We start from the raw sequence: 15,760 nt of genomic DNA on the forward strand, positions 1-15,760 counted from the left end.
ACAGGCCTCATTCTCAAGAAATACAAGTTTAAATCTATCTGGACCTCTATGTTTTCTAATAAAAACGTGGCTGCTGTCCTGTTTTTCTTGTTCTTGCTCAGATCAAAGTCTTGATCTGGAAACCACAAATTTACTATCCAAAGTCATTTGTTGTCAGGAATCTTAATTACATGAACCTTATAAAAATAATTTTGCCTATCTGTATATGAATTTGATTTCAGCTTACTAAAACATTGCAAGACTGAGAATTTCAATAAAGTGCTGTAAGTCTACTTTAATATCCTAAACTGAAGTTAGCAAATTAAAAAGTTAAATTATGTAAATACAAATCATCCTTACATTCTGCAAATTGAACTGCAGTTGCTGCTTGTATGGTGCAAACTCCTGAGCCAGTTCATATCCTTCATGGTAAAATGTAAATAATCCTTGAAGAAAGGCCAAGAGCTGAAAAGGTAAAATTGAGAAACATTATACATTTTTAACTCCTAGAACACTCTGTGCTTTTACATGCAAAACCAAAGTTTTGCTGAGAAGGAATCCATGATGAGACCTTAAGAAAGAGAAATGCTACACATGCTTTTGTGTCATGAAGTTGTAATTTCCATAATAATTTAATTCACTATCTTAGTAATTTTATCCAGTATTTCAGCTGGAGTCTTTGCTGGTGTGCATTTTCAAAGTTTAAAATATCAGAATTCAAGTGTTTTTTCTTCAAAATATTCTTTCACTTTCTTCACAGTAATTGCTTGGTCTACAACCTATTTTCCACAAATGGGACTCTAGAAAATATGTTTTGGATAGGTTAGCACAACACAAGAAACCCAGACTATTTCTTCCTGCTCTGAAAAAAATGCAAACTCTATCTGGTATGTCTGTGATTAACTCCAACAGAACCACCACAGTCTGCATATATTCAGCTGAAAAATTCTTTTAAAGTTTGCTTTGAAACAACGGTCAAGTAGTAAAAGATGCCACTAGATTACAGCTCTTGAATGAATGCATTCCTGCCATCTCTTAGTTTTAAAAGCCTTCTAACTGATTCTGCTTTAAATTTTAAAAGCAGTTTTGACATTGCTATAAGTGACCCTACCTGCTGTTAAATAACAAGCATTTAATTTCTTATCATGGGCTGCTTTCTTGGTATATATAATTTAGCTTATGAAAAAAAAGGTAAAGAAAACAGAAAAAAGAGAAATTAATTTGGATTGACAATAACAGAAATTTTAACAATAAAAAAGATTTGCATTAGTATATTACACTGTTATCATCTGGGCTAACTAACTGGCTGTCCAAGCTGTCTTCTGACTCAGTAAAGAACCACAAGTATTCCAGAGCATAATTCTTTTCCCTTTTTCAGACTTCTCTCTCAGGATGGAATGAATAATCCAATGGAAACATTTATCTCTCTTCATTGACTACTGAAGTAGTGTAGACTCAGGCAACCAAAATGCCACTGTTCATATTTAAAGCGCTTGCTTTGTGTTACCATAGATTACTCTGAGTGGAATAGTGTAAAGATGTAATTTTTACTGTGCTTATATTTTCTTTAAATTTACTCTCAGCCCTATTTGAAGAATTGCAGCAAAATTGTTCTGCCCCCTGTCTCCCACTACGCTCTAGGAGACTACTGAGAGCCTGTTTAGCTGCCTGCTCTTTTGCTGCTTCAGTAAGTTAAAGCAGTTGGAGGCAAAGAGACCATCAGCGAGGGCACAAACACAAGGTATGGCTGGCAGAAGGACTCTGCCCTGGGTTTTTACTGGTACTGCAGGAGCAGATGAAAGCTTGGCCTCAGGCAGAGATGGTGCAAGCCCACAGCTGCCCAGTAAGCCAGTCATGGAGCCTGAAGAACTGAGAAGATCTTTGGACACAAAAAGCAACTTTTTGTGGGGGCCTCTATAGTGGATGCGAATTCCTGAACCATATTCCACCATCAAGCAATGAAGGCAATGCAATCTCAAGTAGAGGGCTCCACATCTTGTGTTAATTAATCTCACCTTAACATGATTCATCTGTCCAGCTGAAATTATTACCTCAGCTAAGGACCCTGAAATTATTATTATTAAACTGATTATTCAAGTGTTTCTGAGGAAGGTCCAAGTACAATAGTTTACATTAAAAACCTCCAGTTGTGCAAACAGATAGAAAGAGCTCTATAATTTTCCGTAATCCTAGACTATAATTCTAATTCTAATTCTATAATTCTGGAAATAACTACTTATAGGAAAAGAAAGAAAATTAATTTTCCTTTTTATGAATAAACTACAAAATATGCTAATTATAACTAAAGCTCTGCTTTGGCTCCAGTTATGTGAAGCCTGCTCTCACACTCTAGATTCAGTTACTCATCAGTGTCCCCAGCCACGATTCCTTCAGATGTCACAGCACAACTACTTCTGTGCTTACTTCGACTTGCTCCAGTCAAAAGGATGTGTGGATTAACACAGCCTGCAAGCAGGAGCCTGCTGCTAAACCCGCCCCTAGTGCAGGGGTAACGCCTGGCAAAACTGCAGCCAAATCACCACACTAAGGCGCACCAAAATTACAATAAAGAAACTCTGTGGAACAAAGTTTCACTATGTCAGTTTATGCCTGACTTTCAGAGATCAGTTTAAAGAACATTTCAGGAGAATAAACTATAAATTTCAGCTTTAATACTTGAAGGAAAACATTTTACATCACACGAAACACTTTTACAGAGTACACTGAGAAACACCAAGGAAAATATTTAACACAAGATGGCAGCAAAGATGAATTTATCTGAAAGCAAAAATACAACAGCAGCAAAAAAAAAAGCCAAAAACAAAAAACAAAAAAACAAACCAAACAAACAAAAAAAAAAACCAAACCCAAAAAACCCAACCCAAAACCCTGACAAAAATCTGAATTAATTTTAGTTAAAGTACTTCTCAGGTATTCTGGCAGTTGTGCATTGCAGAGGATCTGGCCTTGAGGCCTTCCTGGTTAAACACTCTCTGAGAACTCAGAAAAATAGGAATAAAAGAAAGGTATGCAAGTCCTAGATCAGCATTTTTAAGCTCTGTGCTGATAAGTGTCACTGAGAATGGTATTCACTTTAATGTACATGTCACTAGCAGTGGAAAAACAGGAATGCAGAATATGCCCTGTGCCCAATGGGTCTGTGCTGCTGAGGCATCTCCAGAATCACTTCCGTTTGAACAGGTACAGCCATAGCATTGTATGGAAGAGATTTAAAAGCCAAGGTCTTTTGCCCTAGGCTCATACTTAATGCGAGGTTTTCTCTTTGCTGGCATTAGAAGAAGCACTGCTGTTAAAGGCAGGCTCACAACTTTGAAGACATTAGTACTAAATAGAACAAAAAACACTAAAAACAAGAATCGAAAATCAGCCCCTTTTCCTTTCAAACAAAATTTTCAGAATGTATTTTGCGGTGGTCTTCACACATAAAGAGGCAGTTCATTTCATCAAACATCACAAACGATGCCTGATGCTTTCATATCAACAATTTTTCATTTTAATAAGTGTCTTATCATTACCTCATTCTGAGTACCTAACCATTCACATCAGTAAAGACTGAGGCCTGAACTCCATAACACAAAGCTACTCATCACACCAGAGCCACGAGGATTTCAACAGAGCACCCGAAACAAAATCCAACTACTTCTTGAGACTCTATTTATTTTTATGTAGAGCTGCTGACCTCAAGACTGCCTGGTCGTTTCATTCTCACAGGAAGAAGATTGTACTTAGGTTTTGGATAGGGGAGGAATTTAACCTTTGGCCTGCAGCACATCAGCCAGAAGTCCTGTCTCCCTGTTTTCATTTTATTTATAAGAATATAGAGCTTATTCTTCAGATTAAAGTGAACACAGTTGATAATGTAGAAAATGGAAGAAAGGGAAATTCAAATTTAACGTTCACTGTGAAGTCTCGTGGAAATGCATGCAATTACAAGCAGTGTTTTTCACTTGGCTGTTCTTTTTGTCTTCTCTTTAAATAAACATTTAACTGAGCACCTCTCACATTTCAGATAGTTTACTGCTTAAGAACTTTGTGCCCTGATTTCTAGAGGACAAGGAAGTCCTGGCATCACCAAAGGACAAAGCAGAACTTTAGGAAGGTGTTTGCATTGTTTTACTAGCATAACATCCTCAGAAAGCACTGTTGGCTTGGACTAGCTTCTTCAGGATCACAAGAGAAAAGCTAGCAAGACAGATTATTGTCACTTGATTTGCTTTATTGTTTATACAGCTGTAAATTTGAACACTAATTTGTCCTTCAGAAAAAGTTTAAATGCATTATCTGCATAAAAAACCTGAGGTTTTTTTTTCCTTGGAAAAATCAAGATCTAGGAGGACTGCAAATATGAATATGCCAGTTACTCACACTAGTACACATTAGCAACCACTTTGATCAAGATTCAGAGAACAAAGAGAAACCCAGGGCCTGAGAAGCAGCTGCAAAAGTCTACTCTAAATATTATAATCTTCTATTCACTGTATGAGTCATTAGCAGCTGTACCTTAAAATCTTTCCCAAGTCTCCTGAAGGAGAGAACACACTCCACTTTTACTGACTCCCACTGTCCTAGCTGTAACCCACCTGGCAAATTTTGCTTCCCACTCTGGTTCTCAGACTGTCTTTATCCTTTGGCATAGAAAAACTAAAGGTCTTGAAAGGATGTTCAACAGATCATTTGCTTTTCATGTTCTACTCCCACACCCCAAACTTATCCTTCTTTTGCATGGGCATCACAGTTTCCTCCTTCATTGCACCAACAGATTTATTTTGTTAAACTTTCCTTCAGCGAGTCTGTTAGCAAGTTGTCAGACTGAGAATTATCTGAAGACATGACACTGTGCTGGTAAATCAGAGGCACAGGCAGCACATACACTAGAATGTCTCACAACCATCAGAGCTCCTGAGGAGGAATGTCTGTATGGACACATCACCAGGCATCACCTGCCATATGCACATTCATAAAGCACACTGAGGAAAATTAATAATACAATTCTTTTGATACCTGATTTCAAAGTGTTAGGCTTTCTCCTTATCTAGACCTTTCATCTAGGAATACATGCTTGTATTTCCAACACCTCTTACATAAGCAAGAATTTTAGAAAGCCTATTTTGAAGTTTTTGGGTTTTTTTGGTTTGTTTAGTTTGGTTTTTTTTAAATTTCATGGTGTATTTTAATTTACTTTTTCACACAAGGCACATGCCTTATGGGTTTTAGCAAATGTTCTTATTTCAGCATGTTGTATGCAACAGACTACAAACAAGAATTACGAGTTTTGAAGATTCAAAATTTTGTAACTGATGTTATAATTTAAGCTCCATCTATATACAGATTGATTATAAATAAATTCACACCCAAAGGCAGAAGACATTACCTGCAAGGCCTATCATTACCCAGTCACCAGAGTATTTCCTGTACCTTCCCCTGGAACATCAAGTATGCCATACTGGGCTGGAATGCCTACTGATCTGAGACAGTATGGAAACAGATACACTTAAAAGTAAATTTTACCTATTTTAACTACTGTGCAGTTGCACAATATTTTCCAATGTACAAGGTCTTTTCAATACAGAAAGTTTCTATTACATTAAAGGAGCATAAAGTCTTCTACACTAGGGTCAGAGCTAGGTCAAAATAGCTAGATTTTTCCAGGATGTGAGAGTTTTGCAGAAGGAGACAGAGACACACACTCTGGATTAATCTGTGACAGGTAGAAAAATGTTCTTATTTAGGAATCCGAGCAAAGTTTTAGTCTCTAAGATTTGGCAGCTGTGTGCCATAAAGATAGGATTTCTGAAAGTACTGCTTGCTGAACCAGGTTCATTAGTTTGCATCAATGTCAAACATTCAGTATACAATACACTCTCATCTCATGGAAAGAAGGCATCTGAGAAGCTCTCCTTGGTGACACAGGGTGTTAGAGATGTAATTCAACCCATTTCACAGTGAAGAGTGCTGCTTCAGTAGTTACAAGGAAGTTGGGAGACGGTGTGGAGAAAAAGTTACCCTCATCATGTTCCTCTCTGACAACCAGCACTCTGCTGTGCTCAGTGTGCCTAATTGGAAGGGACACATGGCACTGGAAGTTCTCTGTCAGGGCTAGAGATACAAACTACATCAGGCAACTGGCAAGCCAGGCCTGTCTGTATGACATGAACAGTAGTAACACTGCTACCAGGCCACAGAAATATGCTGGCATGTCATGGAGCTGCTTTTGGACCTGACTGACACAGCAGAGACTTAGGAGTGGGAGATGGAAACACAGTCCAGAAGGAAATCCCAGACTTAAATTTGGACACTGAAACACAACTTTATCTTACTCTTTAATGGCATGTCAACATATGCATTCTTTTATGTGCAAAGTAAAGGCAAATGACTCCACCAACAAAAAGATAAACTTACCTATCCTACAGAAAAATTGATTTTTCACTTTACTTCATGTGTAACTCAGAACAATGTCTGTGTATACTGCCTACACACAATATTTAAATGAAAAAACTGGCTCAAAATTTAAGCCATTAAATCATGGTATTAGGAAACATCGATTATGTGTTGCTCAGACACAACATTACATGATGTCCCATTAAAATGTTACACACACTTCAAGTCATCAGACATTTCACTTCACAGTAGATACTAAACTCTAACATAATCCTTCAATAAACATGGAAAGTGCCCAAGCCAAGATCTTAATGTCTGTCTATATACAAAGAACCTGCATTCAAAACTTAAAACGGGAGAAAAAAACTGGTATTTTAAATTCAATTTTCAGCTTTATATGCATGCATTCTAAAGAAAATAAAACATAAAACTTACAGGTTCTACAAATTCAAATTTCTTTTTCTCTTGTACTTCTTGGATTTTAAAAACATATTCTAATGATGCTTCATAAAAGTTCTGATGTTCTCTGTCAATCTGTGTATCTGCCTAAAAGACAAAATTAAATGCGGACAACATTAGTTTAGTCTCGTATTGCTTTAAAAACAGGTTATGTCATTAACAAACAGCTCTTCCATGAGATTATTTTAAAAGTTTCAAAGAGTTCAGTTTTCTTTTTGAAAATTAGAATACCTACTTAAAAAAGATAAATGCAAGTATAAGAAGCTAACATTACACATTTCAGCCTATGCTTTTACTTGCTCTTTTTTGGTTTCTTCTTTCTTTTTGCTCTTTAATATTCTAGTTTTTAGGAGAGCCTGGAGGGAAAGAAAGGTGGCAGCAGGTACTTGGTATATGAAAGTTTAGAAAAGGAAATAGAAATGAATCAAGGACAGACAAAAAGATACTTATTTCTATTGAAATATTTAAGTATCATATGCACTGAAATTGTATCTATTTCTCAGGTTCAAATACCTTCACAAAAACATATTTTCTTTCTCAAATAGGCTGTCTTTAACAATGACATCTTGCAACTTATTATTTTATAGTATGAGTCATATGTTCTTGGAATGTAAACATATTTAAATCCCTAACCTCATAAATCAAATATATTTCAAGTTTTAATTTTCAAGTGACAGAACTACAAGGCAGTACTTGTCAGAAATGCCTGACTAATACCACCCAACATGGAGAACCAGTATCAAAACAGTGTCTTCTGCCTAAACAGCTAAAGAATTAACTCTTATCAGCTGATAAAGAGTAATAGGCTTTTATCCTCAACTTAAACAAGCCACAGGAGAGGGAACTAACAGACAAGCAGTGTAGCACATAGATAATGTTTAAAGAAGACATGCAGATTCCATTTTAATTCATTCTTCCTCATAACATATTGTTTTCTCATGCAAATCCCTTTTGGGCTGTATTAGTTAGACTTTGATCAAAATACTACAGCAGATTAACAACATGAATAAGATCACCTATTTTTGATGTAAGTCAGTTAAAATACAGAAGGATACTTCTGCATATTCTCTAGTTTAATTCCGGAATTAAAATTAACAAATGCAGGGAAATTGGGAAAACGTGATGTTGTCTTCCCTTGACAACAAACTACAAACCAGCAAACACACCATAAAAGAGATTTAGTACTTTTAACAGTAAAAAAGTAAAAAGTCAGTGTTTTCCTTCAGGCAGGATTTGGCCATCAATAGCACCATATATAATTAAGATTGCTTCTCTACTCAAGGACAAGCTACTATTGTGATTTGGCTGTACAGGCTTTTAACAATATTGATCCACCTCCCTAGCCCAGTGTTTTAACTCCACTTCAACACATGGGCCTCAAGGATATGTTTCAAATCATTCACTGCCAGCATTTTCTTTCTATGTCTATTAAAAAAAAAATCAGTAAACTAATAATATGAAGCTGAAATCAAGCACTCAAAATTCCAATAATGAACTGCTCTACCTTAAAATGAACTCTGCCATTTGCCATTCATATAGTGTGTTTGGCTAGTGTTTTTCCTGATAGTCTGTTAATAGCTTTATTTCACAATAATAATCTATCATAAAGACAGTGCTACATAACTGAACAGAAGCAGTTGCCACCACTTTGGAATGTGATCCAGCAAAGCCTTGCTCACACAAATGCCATCAATAAGCACTTGAAACAGATCTCAGCTCTCTCATTTAATTGTACATAAATAATGAAACATAGCTTTAGAAATTGTCTCTTTTTGGCTTTGCCTCAGAAAAAGTATTTAAACACCTAATTAAATCCATCCCTACTCTGAACAGCATTTAAGCAGGTTGCAGTTGTAATGATGCTTACAACAACCGAGTGCCATCTCAGATATGGTTTAGGGCCATAATCACCACCAGTGAAAGGGACTAAATCAGAATTCCCCAAACATATATTCTGTAGAAGCTTATGAATGTGTTAACACCAAAGGATTCAGATTTGTAAGAACTGCTTTGAAAGTGATCTTAAAGTTTCAAAAGCTGAAGGTATTTTAATGTTTTTCTGTGATTTAGAACTGCATGTAAAAAATAAAGAGATCTGATGGATATGATTTTGAGTCTCTATCTGTATGATATGATGTATAGTAAGTAATATTTTCATTGATCTAGGCTATCACCTCAATATATATACCAGAACTTTACATAAGCTAGGAGACTGATTCTGGAACAGATTTCAGAGAAATAAAATCAGAAGTTCATTAGATTTCTCACATTCACTCAATTTTGCCCATTTTCTCCTTCATTGTAAGCTGCTGTAGGCAGTGAAAAGATGCTACTATGAAGTTTCTTTTTGATGCTAAAGGAAAAAAACCAGTCACCTGTGTAAACTGCATCAGCAGGCTCTTAAAATATCCAACATATTTCAGTTAGGTGAATATATGCAAAATATGTTTCAACCATCAAACTTCATATACCTAATTAAGGTGGTCTCAATTGTACTCAAGTGAGATATGTAGAAGAACCCAACAGAGCACAAGGTCTTTGCTCACCCCATTACTTTTAACCCACATAATGATGAGGTATCAAGAAACTCAATCAATTCAAGGAAACAGTATTTTTTCCCGTGTAGCAGTCAAAAAATAGTATTTCCACCATCCTGAATACATGATGTTGGCTTGAGGCATGGACTTCCCATCTCCTGCCCTGGGCACCAAAGCCCCAGCTGCCATCACTGCTTGGTTCTTTGCTCGTGCCCTGCTCTGCTGTGGGCTGCTCCAACAAACTCCATCCTGGACATCTGGGCTATAAATGGGGCTCACCCAAACCACTCGGGATGCAAATCAAGAGCTGTCTTGGATTTCAGGTCAGGAATGGAGCTTGGCCTCCTTTTGCATCCAATATAGACACAGGCCAAAAGCCTCCCAGGTTAACAATTTTGGTACTGATTTGCTATTGTACCTTCTCTTACAGTGGGTCTAAACTGCTGATTCAGCACATCTACAGTGGTAGAAAACGACGAAAGACAGAAATGCCAAGTTATACTCTTTATTCTTTACAAGGCAGGAATCTAGAAATCAGAAACCTCAGCCTCAGTTACAAGATTTTAAATCCAGATATGTCACTTAAGGACGCACTGGAAAAAATTATTCTGGTTTTCCATTAGTTTATTCTTGTGAGCCAAATCCACTGTTATTCTACCATAGTTTACGAGATTCACAGTTGTTCTTTGCACTTCAGTTCCTTCTTTTAGACTGTAATTATTCTCATGCCCCAAGAGTAAAATATTTTATTTAGCTTGTATTTGAGAACAAATTAGTGTTTAAGTTCACTTTTCCATAATCTGGTAAGAATTTCTTTTTTTTTCAGCTGGGCCTTAGCCTCTAACAAAACTGCTTCTTCATCAAAATATAAGATACTTGGGAAAAGTGAAAGCCATGACATACAAGTGGAACAATAAACCAATCCTACATAACTAATTTCTTACAGAGTGATTATTATATAGACAGCAACAGCAATTCAGCCATATAGACATTATTCAACATTTTTAATTTCTAAGCCTTATTTTATTTGAATTATAATATTATTGGTAAATATAAAAAAAATTCCTATGAACATATGATTGAATGATGGTCACATATTTGGTGAAAATTCTATCGGCAAACTAACCTCCATGATTTAAGATTCACCATGACAACAGTAATCCCATCAAAATGATTTTAAACTACTTTTGGCACAATTCCCAAAGTCTCATTGATATCATATTGCTGGGTTTATTGTAATTTGCTTCAAAGACAAGTTATATTAATTTCTATCAGCATACTAAAAGCCCTGGAATCTTTCTGTTAAACCAGAAGTCTTCATGTTTTGTTTTTGTTTTTTTTTTTTTAACAGAAAAGAATCAGCCATACAGCTGAAGTTATAGATACAATTTCAGGGAAATTTCAGGAGCCTCAATTTCAGAATAAGATGAAAAAGAGGAAAAAAGCAGAAAAGAGCATCATTAAAGTGATTTCAGTTCAGTCTTCTGGGTTAGAATTTATGTGAAATAGAGGTTCAATTTCTTCAGTTAATAGATTAACTAGCAAACCTAGAACCAATTAATTAATTGGCTTTCCAGTGTTCCCCATACACCTTCTAAAACTCACACTTTAATTGTACTAATATAATTCCATTGTTGCAACCAATAAACATTAGCTGTACTTGAAATACATAAAGTTGCAAACAGAGAATATTGCTTTGTTCAAATATTTAACTCCTATTTGGATCATATTCATCCGAGTCAAGAGTTTATAGTCACAACAAGCATGACCAGAAACCATCACAATTTCACATTAAATAAAATACAGCATTGTCTTGAAGAGAACCATTATGTAATAATGATTTCTATGCAAATGTGAAATTAGGTAAGAGTGTATTCAGTTCTTACATCTTGCAAATGAGATTCTTTCTTCTTGGCTGACAAATTTAAGTGCTTCTCTAAGATGGAATAATATTTCTCACTTTCCTTGTCAAACTTCTTCTTCCCATCCTGAAAAACAAAGCATTCCCAAGTGAAATATTTGACTAAATATCACAGCTAACTTAAATATTAAAAGAAATAACAGGTGCCTCTTGGGGCCTCTCCCTGGTCAGAGTGACCCCAAGAAAAGTTGGAAAGTCTCTTTTCCCAGCCCAGTGCTTGAAGAAGGAGTCAGAGCTCTTCATTTCTCGGTCTCAAGGTTGTTTATTGTAGCTTATCTATAAAATTCTTTCTCCTGTCCAGCTGAGGTCTGTTCAGCAAGACAGCCCAGGACACTCTGCCTGCCCCCGGGGCGGTGTTATGTCTTTATACTAAAAACTACATATAACATGTTCACAGTTATTTTCCAATACCTATCACCTACGTTAGACAGTGAGCTTTTACTCTAAACCAATCTAAAAGTGCCAACATCACAGCAGAAGATGGAGGCCAAGAAGAAGAAGGAGAAAGGCTGGACACGCCCAGATCCCTCCATCTTGCCCCTTGAACCCCCATTCTAGAAACCCCAAAATCTATTTTTCACCCCGTGATAAATTCATTATCATTCTACTTAAACTCTTGTGGCTTGCAGATCTTCATCTAAGCTTGGTAATTTGCTCTACAGGTCATAATCAAATCTGCAGGCATCTTGGGCTCTGTGCCAGGGTCTCTGAGACCCCTGGCAGGGGTTTGGGCTGCTCAGGACAGCCAGAGGGATGTCCTGGATTCTGACAGTGCCAAGATATGCCTCACTATTAAACCACTTTTGTTGGTTCCAGTATTTTTAGGGTTGAATTCTTAAGTGGAACTAAAGATAGAAGGAGAAGTGCTTCAATTATTAAAAGCAATAGCAAGCAGGATTTTTTCCATAAATAACAAACCCATACGACAGACTTGCATGGTTTCCCATAGTAAATATACATGAGATTTTATGTAAGTGGTATCTTTTCAAGTAGACTCTCGACACAAAATAATCTTCCCCAAGTTTTTTAAGTCTACCTAACTGCCACACTGTTTTTTACAAAAAACAAACAAAAAACAAACAACCCAAAAAACAAAAAACCCCAACCAAAATCACAAAAACCCACAAACAAACAAACAAAGCTACAAAAAACTCTAAACACCTCACCCCCACCCAACAAGCAAAAAAACCCTCAAAAAACCCCTCACTGTGGAGGACATAGATGAGTATAAAATATGTGATAAAGACATAGTCCTATTCTTTGCATTTAAGACGAATACGGTTATTTTCCACCCACTCTCCTAAAAGACGAGGATGATGGAAAAGCATATGTGTGGTTGCAAAATGAAATTGGTCCAAAAGTCTGTTTCCAATAATATTTCGATGTGTCTGAATATTTAAGTTTGTCTCATTTAAAAGTTATCCTGCCTTTTTCCTTTCCCACTCCTCTTTGTTTTTCCCATCATGTGCAGCCAACCCTCACATTTCTACTGTAAAACTATTTTGATACATAATACAAAAAAAAGCTACTACTTTGAGTAAATTAAAAAATATCTTACATTCTGCCAGCAAATTCAGAATTCATACTTCAAATCTTATAAAACCTGCTGTTCTGAAATTTAAATCTGAAATTTAAGAAAAAAATAGGTTTCTCAAAAGCTTTTCCATGCTTCAGAGAGTGTCAAATTTCAAGAAATAGGAGAACTGATTAAAGTTGATATCCCATCAGAGTATTATTAATGATAAATCTATAAATTTTAATTAAAAATTATTTATTCCCTAAATAAAAGCAACTTTCTGCCAGTGATTTTTATAATCTTAGTTAATTCCTAATGATTAATAATTTGAATATTTTGAGAAAACAAAAAAAGCTTCAAGACAAACAGTCCTACTTACACATGTGCAAAAGCTATTAATGATAGAAAAACTAATTACTGGACATCATTCAGTAACATCAGGTCATTTTAAGAACTGCAGTGATTCTCTCCCTGACCTCTTTCTCTCTAGAAATTTTTTTATACAAAAACAAATAACTGGCTTGCATTGTAGCACCACCCTGTTTTCTTTAGTCATATTATGGGAAAGTCAGGTCAGTCAGAGAAATAAGAAATAGGAGGAAGAATTTAATGACATGAATTAAAACTTATCAACCAGCTGCAACAACAAACCACTTAATAATTAGCTCCAATGACTAAAGCTTACAACAGTAACTATAATAGAATGTAAAACACATCATATACTTTCTATCCTGCAAAAAGTTTAAATATATTTAGTATGAAAAATATACACAATTTAATATTCTCCCTACTTCACAACAAAGATATCTTCAAAGGCAGCAGAAGGAAAAGAAGGCACTTGACCCAACAAAAGATTAAATAACAGTAGAGAAAAACTACTAATGCCTTTTATATTTAATTACAGATAAGCAGACACCAGGACAAAAAGGCAAAAAAGGAAAAATAAAAGTTTGTATTTTGTTTAGCAAGTGAAAAGAAGATACAAGAATTATCTTCCAAAATCTTTCCCAAACACATTCTAAAAAGAGAGAAGGTTGAAGGCCAGAGTGGTGGCAAATAACTTGTAAGCCAAGAAATCAGCTTCTGTGGGACTGAAATCACAGATCAGTTCCACAGCCAAAGTTTTATTGGAGAATACGCAAGTGCCAGTTCTTCATGATGAAGCAAGAACAGCCTGTGCATCTCAACAGCACCTTGGGTCACAAACAGAAATTCAGTTCAGTTGATCACTGAATGAAAGGTGCAGTTAGTTACATACTGTCTTATCTTCTGAGATAATGATGTTATGTGCTAGACTAGAAATATGAATCAGATTATTTTAAAATCCAAGTGACAAAGCTGTCAAAGTCATCAGCTTCAGGAAATACTCAAGGGCAAACTTGATGCAATGAAAAATGTCAAGAGAATTTTTAGGTGTTTTTTCCCCCATGTAATTGTGAAGTGGAAAAGGACCTGATTGCAGTATTTAAGCCTTTGGTCACAAGCTACTGAGTTCAGTGCTGGATAGCCTGTCCACTAGACCACTACCTCAGAAGGTAATTTGACACAGCCTTTGGCAATGAGTCCTGGGTGCTGGTAGTGGACTTGATATTGTCTTTGCCTCTGCTGTCTCAGATGTCAGATCAAAGGAATGAGCCAAGGAGCTGTGGGCAAGCTCCTACAGCATTACCTATTTCAGACTGGGATCATCCAGCCCAGGTAGCCCTCCCTCCCTCCCTTTCTTCCTTCCTGCCTTCCTCCCTCCCTTCCTTCCTTCCTGCCTTCCTTCCTTCCTTCCCTTCCTTCCTGCCTTCCTTCCTTTCTTCCTGCCTTCCTTCCTTCCCTACCAGATTTATGGTATGAACTCATCTTGTGAATTGTTTCAGAACCAAGGATATTGATGAGTAACCCAAAGTCTGGCTAGCCACTTGAGCTCATATTGACATTAACATAACTTTTACTAACAAGAGCTGGAAAAGAGCATGAAGTCTCAGCTGCCCAGTGAGAGTCAAAGAAAAAGGTGTGACAACAGGACTTCACCATCTGAAATACCGACATATAGCACACAATATACATGTCAATGCCTAGAGGGGGACTATTGATACACCTGATGTGGCTCCCATGGCTTTTATCTTCTGCTATGATCTATACCAAAACCTGTGAATTATACATCACATCCTCTTTTTATATGTATAAAAGGAAAACAGAAAATTAAATGATCACATCTAAACAGATTAGTCTCCCCCACCTGCCAAAAACAAGAAAAAAACAACTTCAAATAAACTAATTGTGGTTTTAAGACACATTGTATCTTATGTGAAACTTCATAAAGATCTCCATGGTACCATCCATAAGGAAACAAGGAATTTGAAGACTCTCATGGTCTTCTGCCATCTCTCTCCAGACTGCACCTCTATACTGCCACAGATCTGCTCAGCCTCCACAGTTTTTTATACCAGTTACGTTAAAGAGAAAACTACAAATTGGAGCTTGTCTTGTCACCAGGACAACTTCTGGCCCACGTGCAGCATTTTCAGAGACAGTACATCTGATCAACTTATTTCTCCTTTTTCAGATTTTAACTTAACAAGATCTTCTTCCTTCAAAGACAGAAGTTGACAAAGTAAAAAGACTAAGCAAAGTAAAATGCGAGTAAAGATCTCTTGGCAATTTGGACTGCACTAGCATCTTCACCCGGCGATACTCCTGGGAATAAGTTTGCAGAAGGACAGTGTTTCTGGCATTGCTCTGATTACTCAGACATGTTTCTGGGAAAAGTATAAAAAATACTGGCCCCAACAGGTGAGTGAGTTTCCTTTGCTTGGAAGGTCCTCCACTGAGCCAGCAAAACCCACATATTTGGATGTACCGAAGCCTCTGAAATCTGTTTACTTAATACAAATTATCAAAAAAAAAGATACACTCAGAAGCAGGTGATTCATGTTCTGGATGAGAATAAACAGTTTATGC

At 36.4% G+C, this 15,760-nt stretch overlaps 1 protein-coding gene across 1 annotated transcript in view; it reads right to left on the reverse strand.

Annotated features, from left to right (window-relative positions):
- ARHGAP42 (Rho GTPase activating protein 42) overlaps window positions 1-15,760 on the reverse strand; it is a gene marked incomplete at its 3' end in the record, with an annotated part of 136,672 nt that overhangs the window by 32,796 nt on the left and 88,116 nt on the right. The window contains exons 5-7 of the mRNA XM_084226694.1: window positions 11,261-11,362; window positions 6,814-6,924; window positions 340-444 (exon numbers count right to left, since the gene is read on the reverse strand). Of these exons, the coding sequence (XP_084082820.1) occupies window positions 340-444; window positions 6,814-6,924; window positions 11,261-11,362 (318 nt within the window). The remainder of the gene's footprint in view (window positions 1-339; window positions 445-6,813; window positions 6,925-11,260; window positions 11,363-15,760) is intronic.

Source organism: Fringilla coelebs (assembly GCF_963513975.1).
Source record: "Fringilla coelebs genome assembly, chromosome: 2".
Taxonomy (NCBI): domain Eukaryota; kingdom Metazoa; phylum Chordata; class Aves; order Passeriformes; family Fringillidae; genus Fringilla; species Fringilla coelebs.